The sequence below is a fragment of the Chroicocephalus ridibundus genome, chromosome 2 (assembly GCF_963924245.1).
Source record: "Chroicocephalus ridibundus chromosome 2, bChrRid1.1, whole genome shotgun sequence".
NCBI classification, from domain to species: domain Eukaryota; kingdom Metazoa; phylum Chordata; class Aves; order Charadriiformes; family Laridae; genus Chroicocephalus; species Chroicocephalus ridibundus.
In genome coordinates this window covers 135,163,901-135,184,956 of record NC_086285.1, presented here as the reverse complement: position 1 = coordinate 135,184,956, position 21,056 = coordinate 135,163,901, and the positions used below count along the sequence as shown (strand labels likewise).

The following is a 21,056-nucleotide window of genomic DNA, read 5'->3' as shown; positions in this document are numbered from 1 at the left end:
TCTCTCCTCCTCACCAGGCTGCGAGAATTTTGTTATATCCTGAACACCAGTAGCTGCCTAATTTTTAGGATTACAGCATCCTATATGTACTCATACTATGGGAGTAACATAAGATCAGACCATGCAATTTCAAATACACAGGGGGAAAAGGGCCTCTGCAATACAGGATTACAGTCTAAAGAAACAAAAGATGAGGTTTACAAGCAATTAACTACAGTGAAGAAGTAGAACACTATTAATTACTACTACTATAATGTAGCAGCAACCTTGTTTTCAGTTCACATTGGAGATATCAAAAAAAAGCTAGAGGTACAATTGGGGAAAAAAAGATCAAAGTTTGTCATCTCTGTAATACTAATCAAAAGGCTACATTTCGTGTACATCATTAGATAGGTAGACACCCTCATAATTACATTTGAAGGTAGCTAGGATACTGGCTGTTCCAATGTTATTTGGAAGTTTCTAGTCAAGTAAAAAAGAAAGGAACGGTCAAGGGATCAGGATTTTGACAGAATGGGTTGACTACTTGTTGGAAACTATTTCCAGTAAAGGATGGGGTCATTGTTAGGGTCGGTAGCGCAATTGGTTACTGGATCAATGAAGTACAGCTAGGCTAATGCACAACTTTTTAAAGCTAAAGGCATAAGCTTATATGAGATATGTGAAAAAGGAGAGGTCAGAAGAATGGGGTTGATGAGGCCAACTCAGAGGCTATTTTCATATTAAAAATAAACTGATATTCTGATGCTGCATCCACATGAGACTGGAGAAAAAAATGTGCATACTTTTTGAATATATGAACAACTCAATGAGTATAAATTCATAATTATGAACTAGCTTGTAAGAACAGAGATGAATAAATGCATATAATTTTATTAATATAGAGAGAATATAATTTTTTTGGGAAAGCATTTTCTGCTTTGAGCTTTCAAGATCTTCTCATTGGCTTGGCAATCTTCATCGAAATGAAATCAGATTCTTGTACAGATACCATATTATTTCCTACACTTAATAATATTATGTCATCCTGATCACACTTCCTTGAACTGTTAAGGTGAACCTCCTGTTAATTTAAGCAGAACATGATTTCACACAGGTCTATCACAAATTTCAGCATATTATTGGTATTTTACATTAGCAGCCTTATACAGCTTTCTGGAAGTCTTCATCAGAGATTTGGGTTTGTTTCTTTAGTTTTGATGAACTCTTTCCAAAGGATATATAAGGCAGTATTTTTAAGTTAACATAAGCATTTCATACAGCATTATATGACCCTGCTTTAGTGCTGTATTGTGAACCCTCTGAAATTTGTTAGTATTTAACAGGTCATAGAATCTGAATACCAAGCTACAAAATTTTTTTCCTTCTTCAGCTACTCAGCAAAATACCAAATAGCTACCACAGCATAGCAGTACTCCGCAAAGGCATTTTAACCACAAGCATCTCTCCCTAACCATCGCAGGACTCTAGTACTATTTAATAGGTTTTTTACATCATATTGTTTATATTTTACCACAGCAGAGAATTATGAACGCTTTTGCACAAGTATTAGGGAAATATTTCCATATATGGTTACTGAAACAAAAACTAATATGGCCAAAGTCCTCAGATGGTATGAAATTACACAACTCCATCAAATTCTTTAGATAAAAGACCTTTGTTGAACTTTAGCCCCCAAAAGGAGGCTCAATTTTTTTCTATAATTGCTCAATCAACATCCATAATGTGGAGTCACTATTGGTAAGAGATTGTCTTTGGGCAAATGTCACCTACTGTGAAAACAACAGGATAAATATAAACCTTCATCTCTTTAGAAAGTCTTATAAGGCAATTGGAATACAGTTGAGAACTTCTACCATATACACATCTAAGATGTGTCCATTAAAATAAAATTTTACCAAAAAAATCTGCAAGTGGAAGAATTTTCAACTGAACTGTTGTAGCCTCTCCTTCTCTCTATGAAAAAGTTTGTTATTTTGATATCTTTATAATCCAGGACTAATAACAACAACAAAGGACCATCCCTGTACAGGCAGGTGCTGCAAGAGCATCTCCGACAGAGTTCAGACAATCCCATCATGCCTGACATGATTCAGTTCTTGGGAAGGTTTTTATTTTATTTCACAAATGAGATCATATTGAAAAGTGCTTTAAAAATACAGGTATTGTTAAAATGCTTGTCAACATGACATGATTCTGAAATTCCAGAAATAAGACTCAAAAAGTTTTAGACAAAATGGATTAACCAAAGTTGTAAGGTGGAACCAACTCTTCAGCACAAGATAGGGGGAAACTTTCTTTTTTTCCTGGTCTCCCAGCAAGACAAAGCATTGCCATGTGAAAACTCTTAGCAGTGGGGCCAGCAGGGACACAAAGTCCAAAAGGTGGTGATGTGTTTGGGCCATAGGAAGAATGAGTAATTTTTAGTTGTGCCTGCTGAGAACGACACCTACTACAATTCTTATTCATACCGTAACAGCTCTATTCAGAAAATGAACTAATTGTACCAAAAACTCAGAATAAGAGATACTTTTGCTTTAAAAAGCTTGCAATCTCCTTCAAGACAAGTGAAACAAAAGGAGATCAACTGAAAAATAGAAGGTATAGAGCAGAGAGGGCTGGGTATTACGTGAAAACTCCACACACACATAAGTTTATAGATGCTGTCTATATGAAACATGGCTGTGATTTATCTGCCACTGACAAAGAGACAACAGGTAGCTGACTGGAAGAATGGAGGATGAAATAATGGGGGGTTTTATTTCAATCTAGTTAGGGACAGTCATTGCAATGTCAAAGAAAAGAAAGAACGGGAGAAAAAAGGGTAAAAATTCTGTAGGGCGCTACTGATAAACCAGAGAAAAACCATTCTCAGGAGCAGGGAGGAAAAGTAGTCACCATAAAATATGAAATGATTTTAAGAATCAATGTCTCTGATCAGACCTAAGTCAGAAAAGGAAAGGTTTAACTAGGTTCTCATGAATACTGCAAAAATGGTTTTGTAAACATATCTTTTTGCATTAGTGACATCTATTAATCTTATTTGCTTTTTTTCTTAATATCTCTGCAAAATCTTAATTCATGAATACAAGTCGACTAAGCAGTAGTGCAAATAAATAGTCATGTGCATATATGCATACATCCACGTATATACATATGTACTTTTGAAATAAAAGAATGTGCAGGAACGTCACAAAAACCCCATCTGTTTTGTGTAATCAACCAAGTAGATCACGGACTGCAATTTCAAATACACTTGCTATGACAAGTGAACAAATGAATTCTCTGTATCTATGAACAAATCTGTTTGTGAATACATGAAAAACTGCAAGAGAGGACACGCTTATTAAATAGACTATTCTCTATAAATACTTCACCTGAAACTAGTTCGGTAATATATTATAATGCACAAAATAGTCATATTATTTAGTGAAAATTACAATAAAAAGTATCTTTAAAATAATTTAAATATTCGCAATAAAGCAACATTGTAGAAAATCACAGAATGCTGATACCATTGATGGAAACATCTGCACAAATATAGGTAGGACACACCTGTCTAAACCTGAGCTAGATGCCCAAGGACCCTTCTGTCCGAAATGGGGAGGAATAGACATCTCTATTAGGCAATTCTTCTCATACTGTGGTAGACACTCTGAAGAAGTCATGAATTCTGCTCTGCAGATGCCTATTTATCTCCTTTACCACTAAATTGTATGTACTACGAATCACTATAAACATAACCTAGAACACCATCTGAAGTTGATAAGAAGACTCCCATCCCTGGTTTCTTACCTGTATTTATGTCCATTTTTTCGTAAAAGCAGTATGGCTGCACACATTTCTATATAATAATGAGATAGTACATCTAAAATAATTTTAAAGCATAACTCTATAATACTAACTAAAGTCATCCGGGACTTCTCCAACCAAAGTAAATACATATTCTGAGACATTATCCTGTGTATGTTAAACAGAAATGGGTCGTCTTGCTCCTGCAACAAAGTCTTTTCTAACTCACGGAAAACTTTGGCTGTAGCCTTTGATTGGAAGCACAGAACTGAAAGAAAATCGTCTTCCACAAAATGGACTTTCTTTGAATCTATTTTCACTGCTCCCCTTATACACATTAAGGACCCAGTTCCACATGCGCAAATCAATTTAATTCCTGAACTGGAAGTACTTCTCGCACATGTAACACGCACAAGAGTGTTTTCAGGACAAGTTACTCAGGTACTCTAATGGACACTAGTTAGTTTCAAAGTAATGATGAATACATATTTGCATATTATTTTCACACATTTCAGAGTGCTGGAAAGAAGTGAAAATCATCATCTGACCCAGCTGGTTGCCATACTATTCCTTATGACAGACAAAAGACAATAAAACACAGATTTAACTGGCAAAAATGTGAACTGCTCTCTCTGCTGCTACATCCTGGCTTCTCCATAGAGAGATCACAAAAGAGGGGCATAAAAAAAAGAACTTTCTTTTAATTGTTTCTACCTACTTCAGAACTAAACATGATGTAGAAATGACAGAAAAAACCTAGTTTACTAGGAAACAGAATGACAAAAAAAAATACAATATCAGTCTGTTAAAATAATACAACAATGTGAGATGCTTTATATAGACATATCAAAATCCTGCTGCAAATATTTAGCTATCTACACAGATAAGAAATATCTAAAATAATGAGACTGCGGACATTTAAATTCAGAATAATTTTTTTTTTGTTAGTTTAATCTGACGGAAGTTATGGTTGCATCAAGTCTAGAGAGCAAGAGTTTAAATGAGTACACAGTGGCAATACCAGACAAATCAGTGGGAATTTTGATAAAAAATTGAAAATATGGGTCCAGAGACTACTGAAGTCTACACTGAATTTTCAAATAACTTTCCATATCTGAGTGCTACTAACTTAAATGGGAGCCTCTGAAAAAGAGCTTTTGAAAAGACTGTAAAAAAACAGCATATGGAGAAAAAATGGATATCTATATTATATCTCATTATCTTTACATTATAGCTTTTGATAAGATTTTATATTTCATCATATAATGCAATGTAAATCACTATACTTACGTCAGAATAAATTCCTGTTCCAATTACACGAGCATAGTGTGGATTTGCCTGCATACAGTTGCGAGGACAATACACCCTGAAATACCAAAAATAAACCACACGCAGTTAGGAAGAATGATATCAGAGTATTACTCTATCATATTCAACGTTAACATTATTGAGTATAAATCAATAATTTGATGATGCATACATATGGGTTCATACTGATAGCAAAAGGCTGTCAGTTTTTGAGGTTTTGACAATATAAGTGAAAGCATTGCTGATGTAAGTTGCAGTTCATAATACAGTGCTTGAAAAAGTATTTCAACAGGTCTGGTCTTCTTCCCTTCAGATAAGCGGATAGTGTTCTAGTTCAATATATGTGAGGCCAGCAGAAAAGCCAGCGAGAAGACAGACTGTTCACTCTCACATTATTATCTGTTTCCACGGCACCCTCTACGAACTGTACAGTTGAATACCTTCTCAGAAGAGGCAGATCTGAATGAGGACCTGCTGCGATGCTGATGACCTGGTGATACAAGCCAATTTAGCAATGTATAATGAGGGTGAGCACTTGGCATCTGCAGCTAAAATGAAAAACTTTGGAAAGTAGTGGGATTCCTAGCTGATTCTAGGAGATCAGAAAGCTACTGAAACAAAGACTGTCTTTATTCAACCACATTTTGTTAACCTTGGAGGAAAACTCTCTCCATGATTCGTGCCTGCTATAGGACAGGAAAATCATGTGGGAAAATCATGTGGGAAGCCAACAGTAGTATAGGAGGTGTCAAGCATCTTGCTTGTTAATTGTGACATGCTACAACGAAGATGTGCCAGGCAGCTCCAGGTCTACACCGAGCTGTTTCACTTAAAAAATGGGTCATCCCCTAATAGCTTTGGAGCCCTACATGAGGCAGCCCTGGGCAAGTGTTCTTCTCTGGGATGCTATCCATGCCCTAATCGATATTTGGGATGTCATACCACTTGGGCACGCTACAGTCTCACCAGACGGGTAATCACAACAGGCTGATGCAGCTAGGAGTGAGACTTTTGTCTGAAGGAAGCAAGATGTCAAAGAGGCCTTTTGAAGACCTGCTGATTTATGATTAGGGCATGAGAGGGAAAAATGAGGGTATGAAATCAATGCCATAGCTGATTACTGCTTGTAACTCCGGAGACTACATTGTCAGAATTAAGTTAAGAGCATGCACAGAATCTTGAATGTATCACTGCTGTTGTGAAGTTCCTGAAGTTGATGCATCAGAATTAATCAGTCATTTTAAACTTTATTTTTATTTGTAATTTTTCTTAGACAGACCTATTTTTCTCTTAATGAAGCTATGTTTAGGCTTTAATAATGAAAAAAAAAAAAAAGAAACAGATAGAAGCATGAGATTGCACCCATCCATTCCTGCATTCTGCTCCGCTTACTTCTCCACATCTTCCAGCTAGAAAGCCAGGATTCATAGCCAAACACCAAACAAGTCCACGGACCCAAGTGCTACAGGAAGGGATGTTTTCCTAGCAGTTCTGGCTTTGTACTTGCTTCCTGTATTGGCTGTAGGATTGCTATGAAAGTAATCCTGTGGATCTCTCCAGCTTAGCTTGCAGTAAATCATGCTACAGTGTATTTGCCTTTGACTCATCTATGGTTTTAAGAACTGTTACCGATTTCCTTCCTCAAAATATTGTGGCACAGGCTCCTTTCGAAGAGTTAAAACGTAGGCTTCAAAGAAATGGCACATGTATTTAAAGCTATTAACTGACCTGCAGACCACACCTTTACTTACCTTTACTTACCTTTACTTACCACCTTACCTTAACCTTTAGGTTTTTTGCAAACATATTTGCTCACTCTATCCTCAAAAACTCCCAAAAAAGTTTATAACTTCTATGATAAATATCTATTGCATCCTTTTATTGTATGTGTTTTACAGGCAAACGAACTGAAATAAAGTGTATTTTGCACATGTCTTTCTCCATAGTCTTTAGTCTAACCAATGACAATTTCATTAAGATTTCCCAAGGAATCAAAGAAACCATCTTTATGGGCAAAAGAAAGCGAGATTCTCCTAATGAAAAAGTCTTTACCTCCCTGGCCTTCCGCTTAGACCAGAGACTAAAATACCACTACAACATTTCTGGCTTCGCTTTTACAGCTACTGTTCTCACCTTTATCAATGACAACTACAGATAATTAGTAACTGACAGAAAATATGGCAGAACTTTGAACTAGTAAGACTGAAATAAGTTTACCTTGGACAGTGTGAGGCCGGTTTTTGAAATGGGCATAATTGTTCCACTGTTGTTTCACAGGTGATAGCTTGAACTGAATGAAGTAAAGCAAAACACAATAAATGTGTGTCATATAGAAAAAAAAAATTCAAAGCAGTACTGAGGTTATAGGAAATAAATGCTAACCTGTTACTTTAGAGACTGTGAAGGAATTAGCAGATTGGTATTTTCTGAAAAAGAAATAATAATAATAGTCAGTAAATAACATCTGTCAACAATTTCTTTTTAGCTAGGAGAATTTTTGTTAGAGAATCTAGAAATATACTGAAGACACTGTCCCCAGTCAATTTTTACTCACTGCACCCCCTATCCCCAGGTGTGAATCTATTTGTTTCAATGACACATTTACTTTGTACTCCCAGTGAACCTGTTTGAGAACCAGGAATGCATGTTAAACTCTTTCAGTAATTTAATTTGCTAAGAGAATAAATGTGCTAGGAACAAATTATGCAACCTATCTGTTCCTCAAAATGTAGCAACCAAAATCTGCGGTTGAGAATTGTCAGAAGCTTCCATCTACCAGAAGAGATTATTCACTTCCCCCCAAAGGTTCATTCCTACAAACAGCTCCAAAACAGAAACGAGTTGCTCCTGACAGCCTTTTGAAAAAAAACCAAAACATTAAATTTTACTTTTGGATCTTTTCTCTGTCTTAAATTATCACCACTATCAGTATAAACCCAGCACAACAAGTAACAGTCTGTTTTTCTCAGTAATTATATGGTGCGCGGGTGCATCCCTTTCCGGCTGTTTTATAGAGTGAGGTATACACATTCTGTTGTTACATTACAATTGATAAGCACTTCCGTTTTACTCCTCTTTATCTCCTATTTTATTCTTCTTTTACTCCTGTTTCGACTCATTGGATATGCCTCTGATTTTAATATTTCTCATCTGTAACATTGAAGCTGATTACGTTTTTTGGCACCCATAAGTTTATTTACTATTTTTTAAAAAAAAAAAGAAGAAAATTATTGGAAATAATTGGAACTTTGGATCAAATTACTCCTGTGAGCTCCACAGCACTGCAATTTGTATTCGGAAACTGTTTGCTTGCATTTGTTTATTTAGTTGTATGGCCCACCAATTTCACATTTCCTCATTTATTGGATTCCAATTTGCTTTCACTGAGTTAGCTCATCCTTCTGTTGCCCTAGCATTGTCAAACACTGATGTGGGAATAGTTCATTCTATCGTATTGTTGATTAGCTTGTTGAGATATTGTTAAAAATGGTATCTTACACTATGAAAATGCAACAATTGATACAACATCTGTATTAGCAATCCTGATTATAAATCAAAGAAGCCAGATAGGAAGTTTGCTGTATGTTGCACTGATGTTCCCTTTTCTGTCTTTCTGTTTTGCAATACACACTAGAGGTGACTTCATTTCATCTATTCATTGAAAAGACATGGAGTTTATGCAAGGCTCCATCCAGAGACACTAGTGAGAGTCAGGTAGCTGCAAGGAATCCCTGGTCCTATTGATGGGTCTTTTGAAGGTTGAAACTTTGGTAAATCAACTTTATTTATCCCAAAGCTTTGACTTATAGACTGACTTATGAAGCTGATGCCTGATCACAATATTTTGTAAATTCACTGTAAAAGGTGATGTCCTAAATACTACAGGACATTAATGAAGACTTATGTCATCTGTGCCCACACATAGCAGCAGGAGTTTCCTGAAATATACTTCATATAGAAATATACGAAGGTATAGATTCGGTCCTTTAACAGTCTTTTATCTATAAAGCATCTAAATTTTTTGTACAACATCAACAAAACCAAAACTGAAATGGCCAGTAATGTTCAGCGATGATACGATTATCCACGCCTATAGCAAAGAAAACCAAGTGTTAATACCTCACTCCGAGTTCCAATTCTCAGAGGATAGGTGCTAAATGCACTTGTACAGTTTTGTCTCAGATGCCACAGAAGCACAGAGATTTCAAGTGATGGGAAATCAATTCCTTCAATTTTGAAGATTTTTCTACAGTTTAACTACACCCACATTTTTACAAAAGCTGTCTCCTAATATGTTAGCATTGATATAACCAAGATTTACTTCCCACTTTGTCTCAAAGCATTTAAAAAATATATTTTTATCTTCATTTTTAGGGGTGGTAACTGAAACCACAGTCATATCATTGGATAACCCAAAGAAACAGATTGCTATCAATGCCTGAAGTGCTACCCAGGTAGCCCAAATTATAGGCCACTGAATTTAGTCTACCTGATCAGTGTTTCTCTCTATCCTGGATTAGGTAAATCTGTTGAAAAGAGAAACTATGACAGGTGTCACAGCACGTGCCATTTCTTTGCACAGCTCGGAGTGAGAGCACAGCCTCTAACAATTACCTACCTCCTTACCCTTGGGTTCACGCCTGAGCCAAATATATCGCCCAGCAAAATTCTGTTTTCTTTCAGTTTGATATTATGCATGCATTACTATTACTACACATGTACTAACTATAGAGAGAAATTAGGACAGCAAAGTAAAGTTCTGCAGAATACATTTGGAAGTACTAATAATATCTTAGATTCAAACATACTATTGATATTGTCCTATCACTGGATAAATACGTGTGGAAACAGACAAATATTCTCCACTTTTATGCACTATTTTCCTGTTTTCTCTTTTAGTATGTCAACAAGTATTTGGATCTGTTTTTTTAAGGCAAGCACCTGCACAGTGTAGTACACTTCCAAATGAAGCTTCCACAGTATGCAACATTATTCCACCACTGGCCAATGCAGAAATTGTGCAAAATGCTGGCACAAAATATCGTATGTAAATTTTGGAACTGTGATGTAACTACAAAACTTAGAGAAAGAGGTATATTTTCTTCTCGGTTCTCATAGTTCAAGAGGGTCCCTTCCAAACATGAACTTGTAAGATTATTTCCTTGTTAGTTGTCACAGATTGCTGTGTCCATGGTCCAACTCTGGAAATATTACCAGCTTTGTCCAAAACATGTAAAACGATCTATTTCAGTGCCAGTATGTATTAGTTTTCTACAACAAACATATACATATACAAACATACACAAATTAATTAATTGAATACTCCAAATACTGACATTATTTAACTGCAAATACTAATTTACTCCCCAAGTGATTTTGGAAATTATTTCACCTTCTTTCACATCATTATTGTGTCACTTTTCTGTCCACCATTAAACACCGGCTAAAGTTTCAGAATGGGAATAATACTTGTATATCCATATGACTTTTGATAGTATTTTCATATTCGTTATGACAAAAAGTATGAACAAAATGTTATTACTGTGATATATTTTGTATGAAATACAAAGAAACAGGTGAAAAAATTTCCATACATTTTGATTTTAAGAAAACTTACCCAATTGACTGAATGCCATTTCTATAAGACTTGATAAAGTAATTTTTCCTTCCTTGCCTTGTGACATCAACCCAACCACCTTCATTGTCTAGGATGCCATAATGTATGGCAGCTTTACAAATACTGGATTGCTGAAAAACAGAGCAGAAAAAGCAGTTCCATGTCAGACAAAGCCGGTACTTTACATTGCAATTTATTTGTGAAAAAAAAAACCAAGCAGGTTTTAATTACAATATGTCATTAAAAACTTGGTAGATAAAGTTTTATGTGGTCTATGTAGGCATTATTTCAAATGAAAAAAACACCACTTTGCTTTACTCAGAGAGAAACCGTACTCATTTACAGTATGCTTGTTCACAGTAGCTGTTATTTCCTATACTGTTTTTCAGTTCTACAGAGTACGTTATATATTTTCAGCTAGCATTAAGCTTACACAAGTAGGCCTATCTTACTGAAACAGTTTATGAGTGTACCCACAAATTGCTGTATTTCTCCTCAGGTCACACCTTCACATATTTACACAGACATATGTGGACACAAAAATTCTACTTCTGTGCATGTATAAGAAGTATGAAGTACATTTGGACAGTACATGCCGAATGGCAGATGCAAACAGATCATCTGATGCTATCTTAAACATTTGGAGCAGGCTTTTATTTTTGGTGAATGTTGATTTCTTCAAAATCCATACTTAATATGACTTTAACTAGTATTCCAACAGAAAATACATTTTATTAAACATTCTACTGGTACAAAATCTAATTTTAAAATATTTACCATTTCATAATGTACACTTCCAATAACTTTGGCTTTGCTATCCAAACAGCCAGCAGGACATTCATACCTGAGAAAATAAAATACAACTTGGTCTTAAATCCTAGGATTACAAAAAGGGAAAACATTCCAGCTCGCACACAAATACAGCCCTTTAGAATAATCTCAGAATGACAACTGTAAAATTTACCATACCTATTGCAAGTTGTTCCTTTGCACTGATCTCTTAGCCTTACTTCACATGAAACAATCTGAGCTAAAACAAGCAAAAAGCAATTTCATTGCAATGAATTTGATACTATGTAATTCAAATTTGTTGATCATTTGCAAGTCAGGTAAATTCCTTACACATTTGCTGTGTGCTTATTACTTCATTTTTCTCACTGTCGTCAGTGCCTGTGGAGTCTGAAGGGGAATGAGTTCTTGGCCGGCTTTGCACTGTTGCATCCTGGGCTTTGGATCGCTGTCGTTCAATCTCATTGGTTTCCTCTTCTGGTTCATGGGGAGAATAAGGCCTTTCTGAATCCTCTGTTTCAGAAAATGGGGGGGAAAAACTTCTCAGGAAAAAAAAGTGTTTGTGGAATATAAATCCCTTTGTCCTCATAAAATGGTGGATGAATCCAAGCAAGAAAGCCAGGAAAACTTTCCACTGCTTCATAAGATGAAGACCTCAAGATTAATAATACATATCAAGTGTGTTTCTGATTCTGACAAAAGGTAGATTTTTTTCTAGCACAAGCAGCAGAACTGAGGTATGAAAATATTCTTAACACTCCTGTTTTAATATCTTATTGCCATCAGAAAACCAACAGAACAAAGATGGTATTTCTATTATACATTGGAAGAGTTTTACCAAGTTCACAGAAAACTTGTAATTAAAGAAGCTGATATCATAAAAACATACACCTGAAAATGAGGCCCTTCTGTACACGCATAATGAAAATAATTTTGAAATACTCATCACTGAATCTATACTTCTTACTTAAGCAAGATCCATACGGAAGGTATTTGGGCACACTCGTGCAGCTTTTATGGTCCATATGAACTTTCAAAAGTTATTAACAAAAATTGCTAAATTACTTGTACACAGAGTAAAACAAAAAGAAATAGCAGCTTCTTAATATGCTGTGTTTCAACGCTATAAAAAATGAATAGCATTAAGAAAATTGTAAAAGTTAACAATCATCCCAGCTGACTGGGATGTTTAGTTACTAAAGTCTTCTAGTCTTGTTCTTGATTTTTTTTTATAGTAATGCACTTGGCTTTGTGACTGAGATAACGTTTCCCTGTAAACAAATGACTGCATAGCCTTCCACTATAATTACAGAAAGGCATACAAATAGCAAACAGCGACAGCCTACATCTTTGTGTACTAAAAGCCCTCAATCAGCACTTAAACCAGCAGGAGTTCAGTGCACTCCACTCCATCTGGTGAGGCTCAGCCTCACGTGTCCTAAGTACCTGATCTCATTCATCACAGTAAAGTAGGCCCCTACCTATGTGGTTTTGGGCACATGCGTAATATATTCTATTCCACTATGTTAAAGCACAATGAGGAAAGAAAGCAAAAGAAAGGTTACATTTCTCTGCCTATTTACAGTCGTACTGTTGAAATAGTACATACCTCTGTAACAAAGATTTTCTCTGCAACCTCCTCCAAAACTAGGGGGGCATGCGGAACAAGGGCGGCCAGGTTTATAAGGAGCATGACCCCACCAGTTACCCCTTTACACCAAAAAAAAAAAGTTATCAAAACATGCTTTAATAAACAAACGTTACCATGTTTGGTAACATTTAATACATTTAACATTTAATATGTGGACAAATAAATGATAAAAACCAGCAGATACTTAAACCATAACATTGCTTTGATATTCCCAAGTAACAGGCAGTAGGACAAGAGGAAACGGCCTCAAGTTGTGCCAGGGGAGGTTTAGATCGGATATTAGGAAAAATTTCTTCATTGAAAGGGTTATCAAGTATCGGAACAGGCTGCCCAGGGAAGTGGTTGAGTCACCATCCCTGGAGGTATTTAAAAGACGTGTAGATGTGGTGCTGAGGGACATGGTTTAGTGGTGGAGTTGGCAGTGCTATGTTAACGGTTGGACTCGACAGTCTTAAAGGTCTTTTCCAACCTAAATGATTCTATGATTCTATACCAAATGCACAGGAAGCAATTGAAAAGTCCATGAAGAAAAAAATGAAGTACTGCCATAAGCTGATGTAAGATCTTTCTAGATTGGCACAGCACTGTAAGACTAAATTCCTCAATTACAGGAGAACAGGCTCCACTCTCCTAAATAGAATATCCTATAGAATTTGATCTTAACCGTGGGCTTCGTGTTACACGTTCCTTAAAGTCACAATGGAGAGATACATTTATTTTTCAGACAAATATCACTACAACAAAGATCTCTGATGTTGTATGTTAAAACACAGGCAAGAGAACTGAAGCTCCAGAAAATCACAAGAGTATTCTTGCAGACAAAGGCTGCCTTGGGAACAATGTTCTACTTTGTAACAGTACAAAAAATAGAAACCCCAGACTGACTTCCTTTCAGATTATTTCCTGGAATATTATAAAGTACCTTGCCCCCTCAAGATATTTTTGGGTGTCAGCCCAAAAATACTTACTTAGGAGAATAATTGCATACAAGATAGACTGCTTTTGGCCAAATCTGCCCCCAGATGTTCATGTTATGACACAAATTAATTGCACAACCGATTCTGCTACTTGTAGCCCAAACAACCTATGGAAAAGGAAAGAGAAAGACATGAGAAAATCAAAGCTGATTAACATAAAGTCAAAACCGTCTCCAAACTTCAACACGTAAAACTCAAATCACAAAAGTGGTGTTATATTCCCCTCTGTTATAAATGGGTTGAAGTGACATAATTACAACTGTCGACAGGCCGTTTGGTCATATCCTTACTAGAAAGAAAAGCTTTACCTTGATACAAAAGGTATGGGTCTCATTTTATATAAATGGTCTAAATATGTATTTGAAAGTGTAGCAAAATATTTACACAACATGATCCGAAGAACTGATTCTTGAAATTACAGTTAATAGATAACCATGAGTTAGAACAAGTCAGGTTCCCGTGCCCTGGATTTCTCAGCACAACCTAAGGACCCAGAGGGGTTTAGATTGATTAGACTAAGAGAACTAAGAGATATTTGTCAGTAGTGAAAGGAGGAAACATAAACTACAAAACTATTCTCAAAAAACTCCTAGACCGAAAAGATTCAAGTCATAGATTTTAGATGAATATGCTTTCATGTTACTGCAATTTAAGGTGGCTGTGCTCCTTTATTTGTCTGTTGAAACAATTTTCATCGCAGATCTCAAAATAATCTGAACAACAAAGGCTGGAACATTCAAATTAGATAAATATGACATGTGCTAAACATGTATTAATTCAAGATAAGCCAACTGTGTATTTCCAGCAGGGTTTTGGAGTTGAAAGAGATAGGTACTGTGAAGAATTAGTACCACAAAATACTACATATATCTATCGTAGATCTTGCATGCAATGGGTAAATGTATTTATAGGTATTTTTACAGAAATGGTAAATAAGAATATGGAGGTAATTCTGTCTTAAAATTAGATACGATTGTAAATTGTGCTAGTAAACAAACAAAATAAATGTTTAAAAATTAGTCATTTTGATGTTTTCTAATATATTGAATATTGTACGTGGATTTCAGTATAATCTGAGGATCACATATTTCTAACTCACTGAAAACATGACTGGTTCCCCTCTGGAAAAATTCTGGCTAGATACACTAAATAAATTAGTTCTTGCGCAATTTCAAAATCTTGCTGAAGTTAAAGCAACATGTTAAAAACCGTTGTTTGATCTGAGGAATTCTCAGAAGAAAACCTCTTTCTAAAAAAAGTGCTGTTTCTTCAGCATATTACAGAAAGAACTACCAGCATAGACACTAGATTATTCGAAGTGTGCTGAGCAGTAACACTCAGCAAGTGATATTTATGGGGATGAAATATAAAGATTTGTATGACAACCCTACTCTATGTCACCGATACCGATGTTTATAACTGTGGAGTCTAGTAACAAGCCCCTTTTGTCCTTTAGTGCTATGGTACATAGTACAAGATTAATAAATTCTATGTGTCATACAGCAACCTAACTGGAGGTCTTGACCACTCTTTTGCATAGCAGATAAAAAACAAACCCACCTACGTACCTGCGTGTAATGTGTACAAACAGGACCAGAGCATTTGTAAGGACAATATGGATTGCATTCATGAGGATGGGGATACGTGAAATCTCTCACTTCATCATACCATGCTTGGACATGAAATGTTGGAGGCCTGTACCTATGAAAGCCAGTAGCAGCCTATTAGATCATTCAGAAGTTGTAGCTTCTATCATTTTTCCTTTAAGTAATAAGCAAATTTTGTTAGATTTTTTTAAAAAATCAGATATAGTATAAAACATCTTAAACTACCTTCCCCAGTGTGCCCCCAAATTCTGCCCAATTGATGGAAGAAGGCTTGCAGGCCCATGCTCCCACAGGCAGGTTTCAGCCCACGCCTCTGCAGATCTCTCCAGTTCTGTGTCCCACGTCTGAAATTTGAAAGAAAAGAAAGGAACATCTTCTTAGATATACTCGGTGGGTACCTCATACTTTAAAAGAAAAAAAAAAAAAGAGGATTGTCCATTTTTAAAGCTTCTGTTACTGGGTCAGAAGACTGAAGAAAAATGTGAGACTTGACAATTGTATGCCCCACTTGTGTTACATAAGAAAAAAACCCAATGTTTTCACCAAGAGCAAAAAAAAAAAGAGTTTTAATCCCGGCACAGCAGTCCCTTTAGAAAGCATGTGCAGCCATGCTACAGTGAATAAAAGACAAATATGAAACTGAAAGGCTTAGTTTGACTTTCCAAGCTAAATTAAGTGCATTTTCTGTCTTGTGAGATTTCTTTTTAGTAATAGGCACTTTTCTTAGCCAAAAGGGTATTATCCAACCCACTTTCAACATAAGGCTTTACTTCCTCTAAACCAACAGTTTATTTGAAATGAAAGTGATTTTCTCTTCCTTTTCTATAATCAGCTTTTGTAGAAATAATACACAATGCAAACACAAAATATGAAAACTAGAGTAAGGTCATCATTCGTTGGTTTTATGGCTAGGTTGGTAAAAAAGGAGGCAGTCATGTTAGTAAGAGGAATGCCCAGGACAAGTTAAAGAAAAAGCTTATGAATTATTGTTTGTCACAATTTTCTATCCTTAGGTTTTATTTTTTAAGGGACACATAAGAATAGGCTTGTAGCTGAAAGGCAAATGCAAGTTTCATTCTTTCAAAAGCTTACTAAAACTTACTCTTCTTGAAATTAATCGTATCATACTGTGTATGTGTAGTTTTTACTGCTTTAAGCTGGGGTTTGCTCAAAGTGGTCCCTCTTGTGCAAAGTATCCATACCATTGCTTGACCTTTTAAATCTGATAGTTGCAGAAATAGGTTCCAGATACCTGACTTTCTGACACCAACGCTCAGGTTAGGAATTAAAATATTTCCAGAAAGGAAACAGATTTCTTCATAGATGCTCAATTATTTCATCACAAATTCAGACTAAAATTCTTAGAGTGAGACTGTGTTACCTAAATAACAGTAATTCAGCATTTCCAAACACAAATTCCCATGCAGACACTGGAGATCATGTCTACAATTTTTTGGCACAAATTAAAGGTAAAAAACTCCTTAACATAGCCAAAGAATACAGAAATATAACAGACAAATTCCATGTGCTAGAATTTATTTTTCTATTGATTTTGACATGCAGTTTTCACCTTATTAATCAGATTATTCATTAAAAACAAATATGTCCTCGGTTATGCAAGACCATGATTATATAAAGACTTTAATATCACATAGTTTAATCCTAGACCATGATTATATAAAGACTTTAATATCACATAGTTTAATCCTAGAATATCCGGTCTTGGTTGCCTTCTGCAGAAGTCTCTAATGCATTGAATTCCATTTCGTCTGTTATTAATATTATCAGCAAATAAGAAATTTAAAGGGAATACCTTGACTTCCAAAATGCAACATTTATTTTGACAGAATGACCCTAACAGTATAATAATGACAGAATAAAGCTTTCAACCCACATATGGATACAAAAACACTGACTTCAGGAAATAGTAGGAATTTTCTGTTCAGCTTACTGGGCCTGTATTTCGATGTCATAAGTCATAACATTATTTAATCTTCTTAAGAAAATATTCTAATCTTAAATAAGAAGGTTTTATATGGTAGTCTGTATAAATCTTTTCCTCTTCCCTTTCCATGTCACACAATCATAAGTAGTTCTTCTTCCTATTGTATCCATTGTAAAATACATACATTTTAACACACTTCTTCCAAATACATATTATTTTCTTATAAGTTGCAGTACAATTGCTTCATCATTTTACAATGGAATCATGAGACTGTAACATTTCAAAACAAATGCCACAATATATTCTCTTGTAAAGCATCCCTCCCCATTTTCAACTCTGAAAACCGCAGTCACGGGTAAAGGAATTGTATTGTTGTGGGGTTTTTTTTCCACGCAAGTTTCAAAATCTTTTGTGCAGCTATTTTAACTGAAATAATGATTTTTTTGGAAGATCAGAGCTAGGCAGTCAATAGTAACTGCTTGAATCGATTCCTCAAGCTTGTGAAGTAGTGATCTTTAAGAAAATTTTCTTCTAAAGAGTGATGACAGCTATGCATGACACATCCATCCAGAACTCTGCAAGAATAGCCTTTTGATGAAAAACTTACATTCATCGTTAATCCTCCTGACAGATGAACACCCACACTCCAAGGTATATATATCAGTAATGAGGAGCTTGGGGTGCTTGGATATTTTTGCTCATTACACAGTCATTCCTGACTCCAGAAAAGGTTTGTGTATGAGCTAGAGAGCCAGCTCCACTCTCCCCAAGAATGGGTTTCTGTGTGTGAGATTATCTGAGAGGAATCTGAGATTAATTAAGGGCAAGAGGTCATAGTTTAAGGCTCATCATGAGGTAATCACCCTATTTCTTTTTATGTTAGAGTTTAAATCTGTCCCATTGGTGCTTTCCAGGGTTTTATTTACTACTGTTTATGGTGAAGTGAGACTCATCATAGTGCACTTTCCTTGAAGCAGCTTCATTTATGATTCTGTTCTGGAGGCCTCTACGACAGTGATAACATCAGCCTTCCTTGGTCACTGCCCTTCCATGTCAATCATAATGACAGGTCTAATAACAGAAACTCCACAGAGTCATCAGTTCATCACATATATTAGAGGGACTGAAGGAAATGAAGTAATAGGGAAGTTAAAATTGAGCTAATCACAATTTTTGGCAGTTTCCATAGAAAACAAATAAACAGAAGATTAAAACCAAATTTTGTTTCAATTGAAATTTTTCACTTTTCCTCTCTCTAATCAAAAATTAAAAATATTCTAACTACCATTAATAGGCTAGACAACTGTCGTTTATTAGTGTGACAAAAAAAATAAGAAATCTTTAAAATGTACTCAGAAAGCCGTTATTTAGTCTGAGATACATTGTTTTCATTAGCATGGTAAATTTCTATACAAAAATATCTTTGCATCATTTATTCAGTTATCAACTTTCCTCTAAAAACAGCTTTAGCAATCTAATCTTTATAATGCTGGAGAAAGAATATGATTTTTAAAACTTGAGTAATTTATATTTCAGTACCCTTGTAAAATGTCTGTGATGCTATCCCATGGCAACTGTCTCACAAATCAGAATTTAAATACAAGCATATAAAGACAGGTTATACATTTCGTTCACCCATTAATTTTGACTTAAGTTTAATCACTAAAATTTTGATTAAAAGTAGTGAATAAAAATTTTTATGATAAAAATAATGAGAAATCCGACGGTAAATTGTTGCTGCTGTGTAAGGATTGAATTCACCCAATTATTCTGCCTATCCCAAATGCATAGTAGGCTGATCAGTCAACAGATAACTCCAACTTCAAAATGTTATGAGATATCTGGAATGAATCAGATGTGAAAAAACCTGCATATGTATTTTGGGTTTGAAGCAAATTACGCCACATGTCTTACTTTTCTCCCCAGTGCATGTACCATGCAATAAAGTCACTTCAGAACAGTCAGCTGGCCAGGAAATTCTCTGTGTGTGCCACAGAAGAAAGGAATCATTCATTTGTTTCTCAGTCTTTAACACCTAAATCCCTTCTTTTGAAAACCAGATATAAATACTACCTGGCATGTATATCATACACATATAGCTAGCACACTTTATTGTCAGAAAACACTGCCTATTATCCTGCCAGCCAATGTTTAGTTTGATCCAGGGTTTTTTTGGATGAGAAGAAGGTCACGGAGAAATACTGACCTACAGTACCACTTAATATTGCTTCTTCTCCATCAAGACTATCGAGAGTTCAAATGTGTTTAAATATACAATGACTAGTGTTGTTAGTGGTGCCAGTTATTTCTAAGCTATTTCAGGTATCTGAGTGCCAATTTGCAGTCCACAGTATGGAAGTACACCAAATAGATTACCAAGATATAGCTTAATTTCTTCCTCATTTTAATTTTTTAAGTATTGTTTTGGGGTGTGATGGAGTAAATCTTAAAACCTTTACATATTCAGATGTAAAAAATCTGTCAAGTGTAAATTGCATGTAGCAAACAATCTTTTTAATTGCAGTATTCATTATTCAACTGTCTCATTTTTTCATCAAAGCCACCGCTTCCTGAGATGTCTCTAGTAGAAGTTAGAATCAAAATAAAACCTATCCGAAATTACATCAAATTTATGAAATACTCTGGAAGAAATGACCCAATATCGCAGTTCCAAATAACTTCCTAGACATCCAAGTCACTTTCTTGATTGACAGAGACTTTCAAAGCAAAAAAGGGAATAAAACACCAATAACCTCCTAAAGTCAGTAAAAAAAATATAGAAAGGATTAGAAGTCACAGTTACTCGGGTCTCCAATCCCTACCAAGACATAAGCAATATAACACAACTCCAAATCAAAGTAGAAATGAAAAAGTTTTTCTCAATCCTCAGGATCACTCTAATGATTTTTAATAAAAAAGGGGAAACTGATACCCTAACCTCTGATGCAATTTATACCTGACTAATCCAGTGATGCAAAAATTTTACACAGCTGTTATTAATGAACAGGTATAGAACTTCTGAAAACAAATGAAAAACTTGTAAAAGAAATCCACAGCTAACACAGAATAAATGAGCTTAAAGGTACTTTTAAAGTTCATTTCTACAGTTACATGTAGTCAGAACTTAAACAATTCAAAAGGTTTTCTACTGTTTTGCCAACATGCCTAATCATTGCGTCAGAGACTGGATCAAGAACAGGAAGAAGCTGCTTTACGTTAGTGATGCCATCTTGAGTTTTGTCTTTCTCTTCCAGTAGTTAAAATAGAAGATCCAAATTTCCTTCCTAAATTAATTATTCTGATTGAAGTTATATGAAGAAAAACTGTGTATGTTAACTCTAAGGCTTAAAAACCTGTTAATTTTAAAGTA

At 35.3% G+C, this 21,056-nt stretch overlaps 1 protein-coding gene across 3 annotated transcripts in view; it reads right to left on the bottom strand.

Moving 5' to 3' along the window:
• CRISPLD1 (cysteine rich secretory protein LCCL domain containing 1) overlaps positions 1-21,056 on the bottom strand; it is a 42,923-nt gene that overhangs the window by 5,792 nt on the left and 16,075 nt on the right. For all 3 annotated transcript variants that reach the window (XM_063327072.1, XM_063327071.1, XM_063327073.1), the window contains 11 exons: positions 15,967-16,085; positions 15,703-15,835; positions 14,126-14,241; positions 13,116-13,216; positions 11,840-12,019; positions 11,687-11,747; positions 11,495-11,561; positions 10,718-10,848; positions 7,483-7,526; positions 7,318-7,390; positions 5,083-5,158 (listed from right to left, as the gene is read on the bottom strand). In XM_063327072.1, coding sequence (XP_063183142.1) covers positions 5,083-5,158; positions 7,318-7,390; positions 7,483-7,526; positions 10,718-10,848; positions 11,495-11,561; positions 11,687-11,747; positions 11,840-12,019; positions 13,116-13,216; positions 14,126-14,241; positions 15,703-15,835; positions 15,967-16,085 — 1,101 coding nt within the window. The remainder of the gene's footprint in view (positions 1-5,082; positions 5,159-7,317; positions 7,391-7,482; positions 7,527-10,717; positions 10,849-11,494; positions 11,562-11,686; positions 11,748-11,839; positions 12,020-13,115; positions 13,217-14,125; positions 14,242-15,702; positions 15,836-15,966; positions 16,086-21,056) is intronic.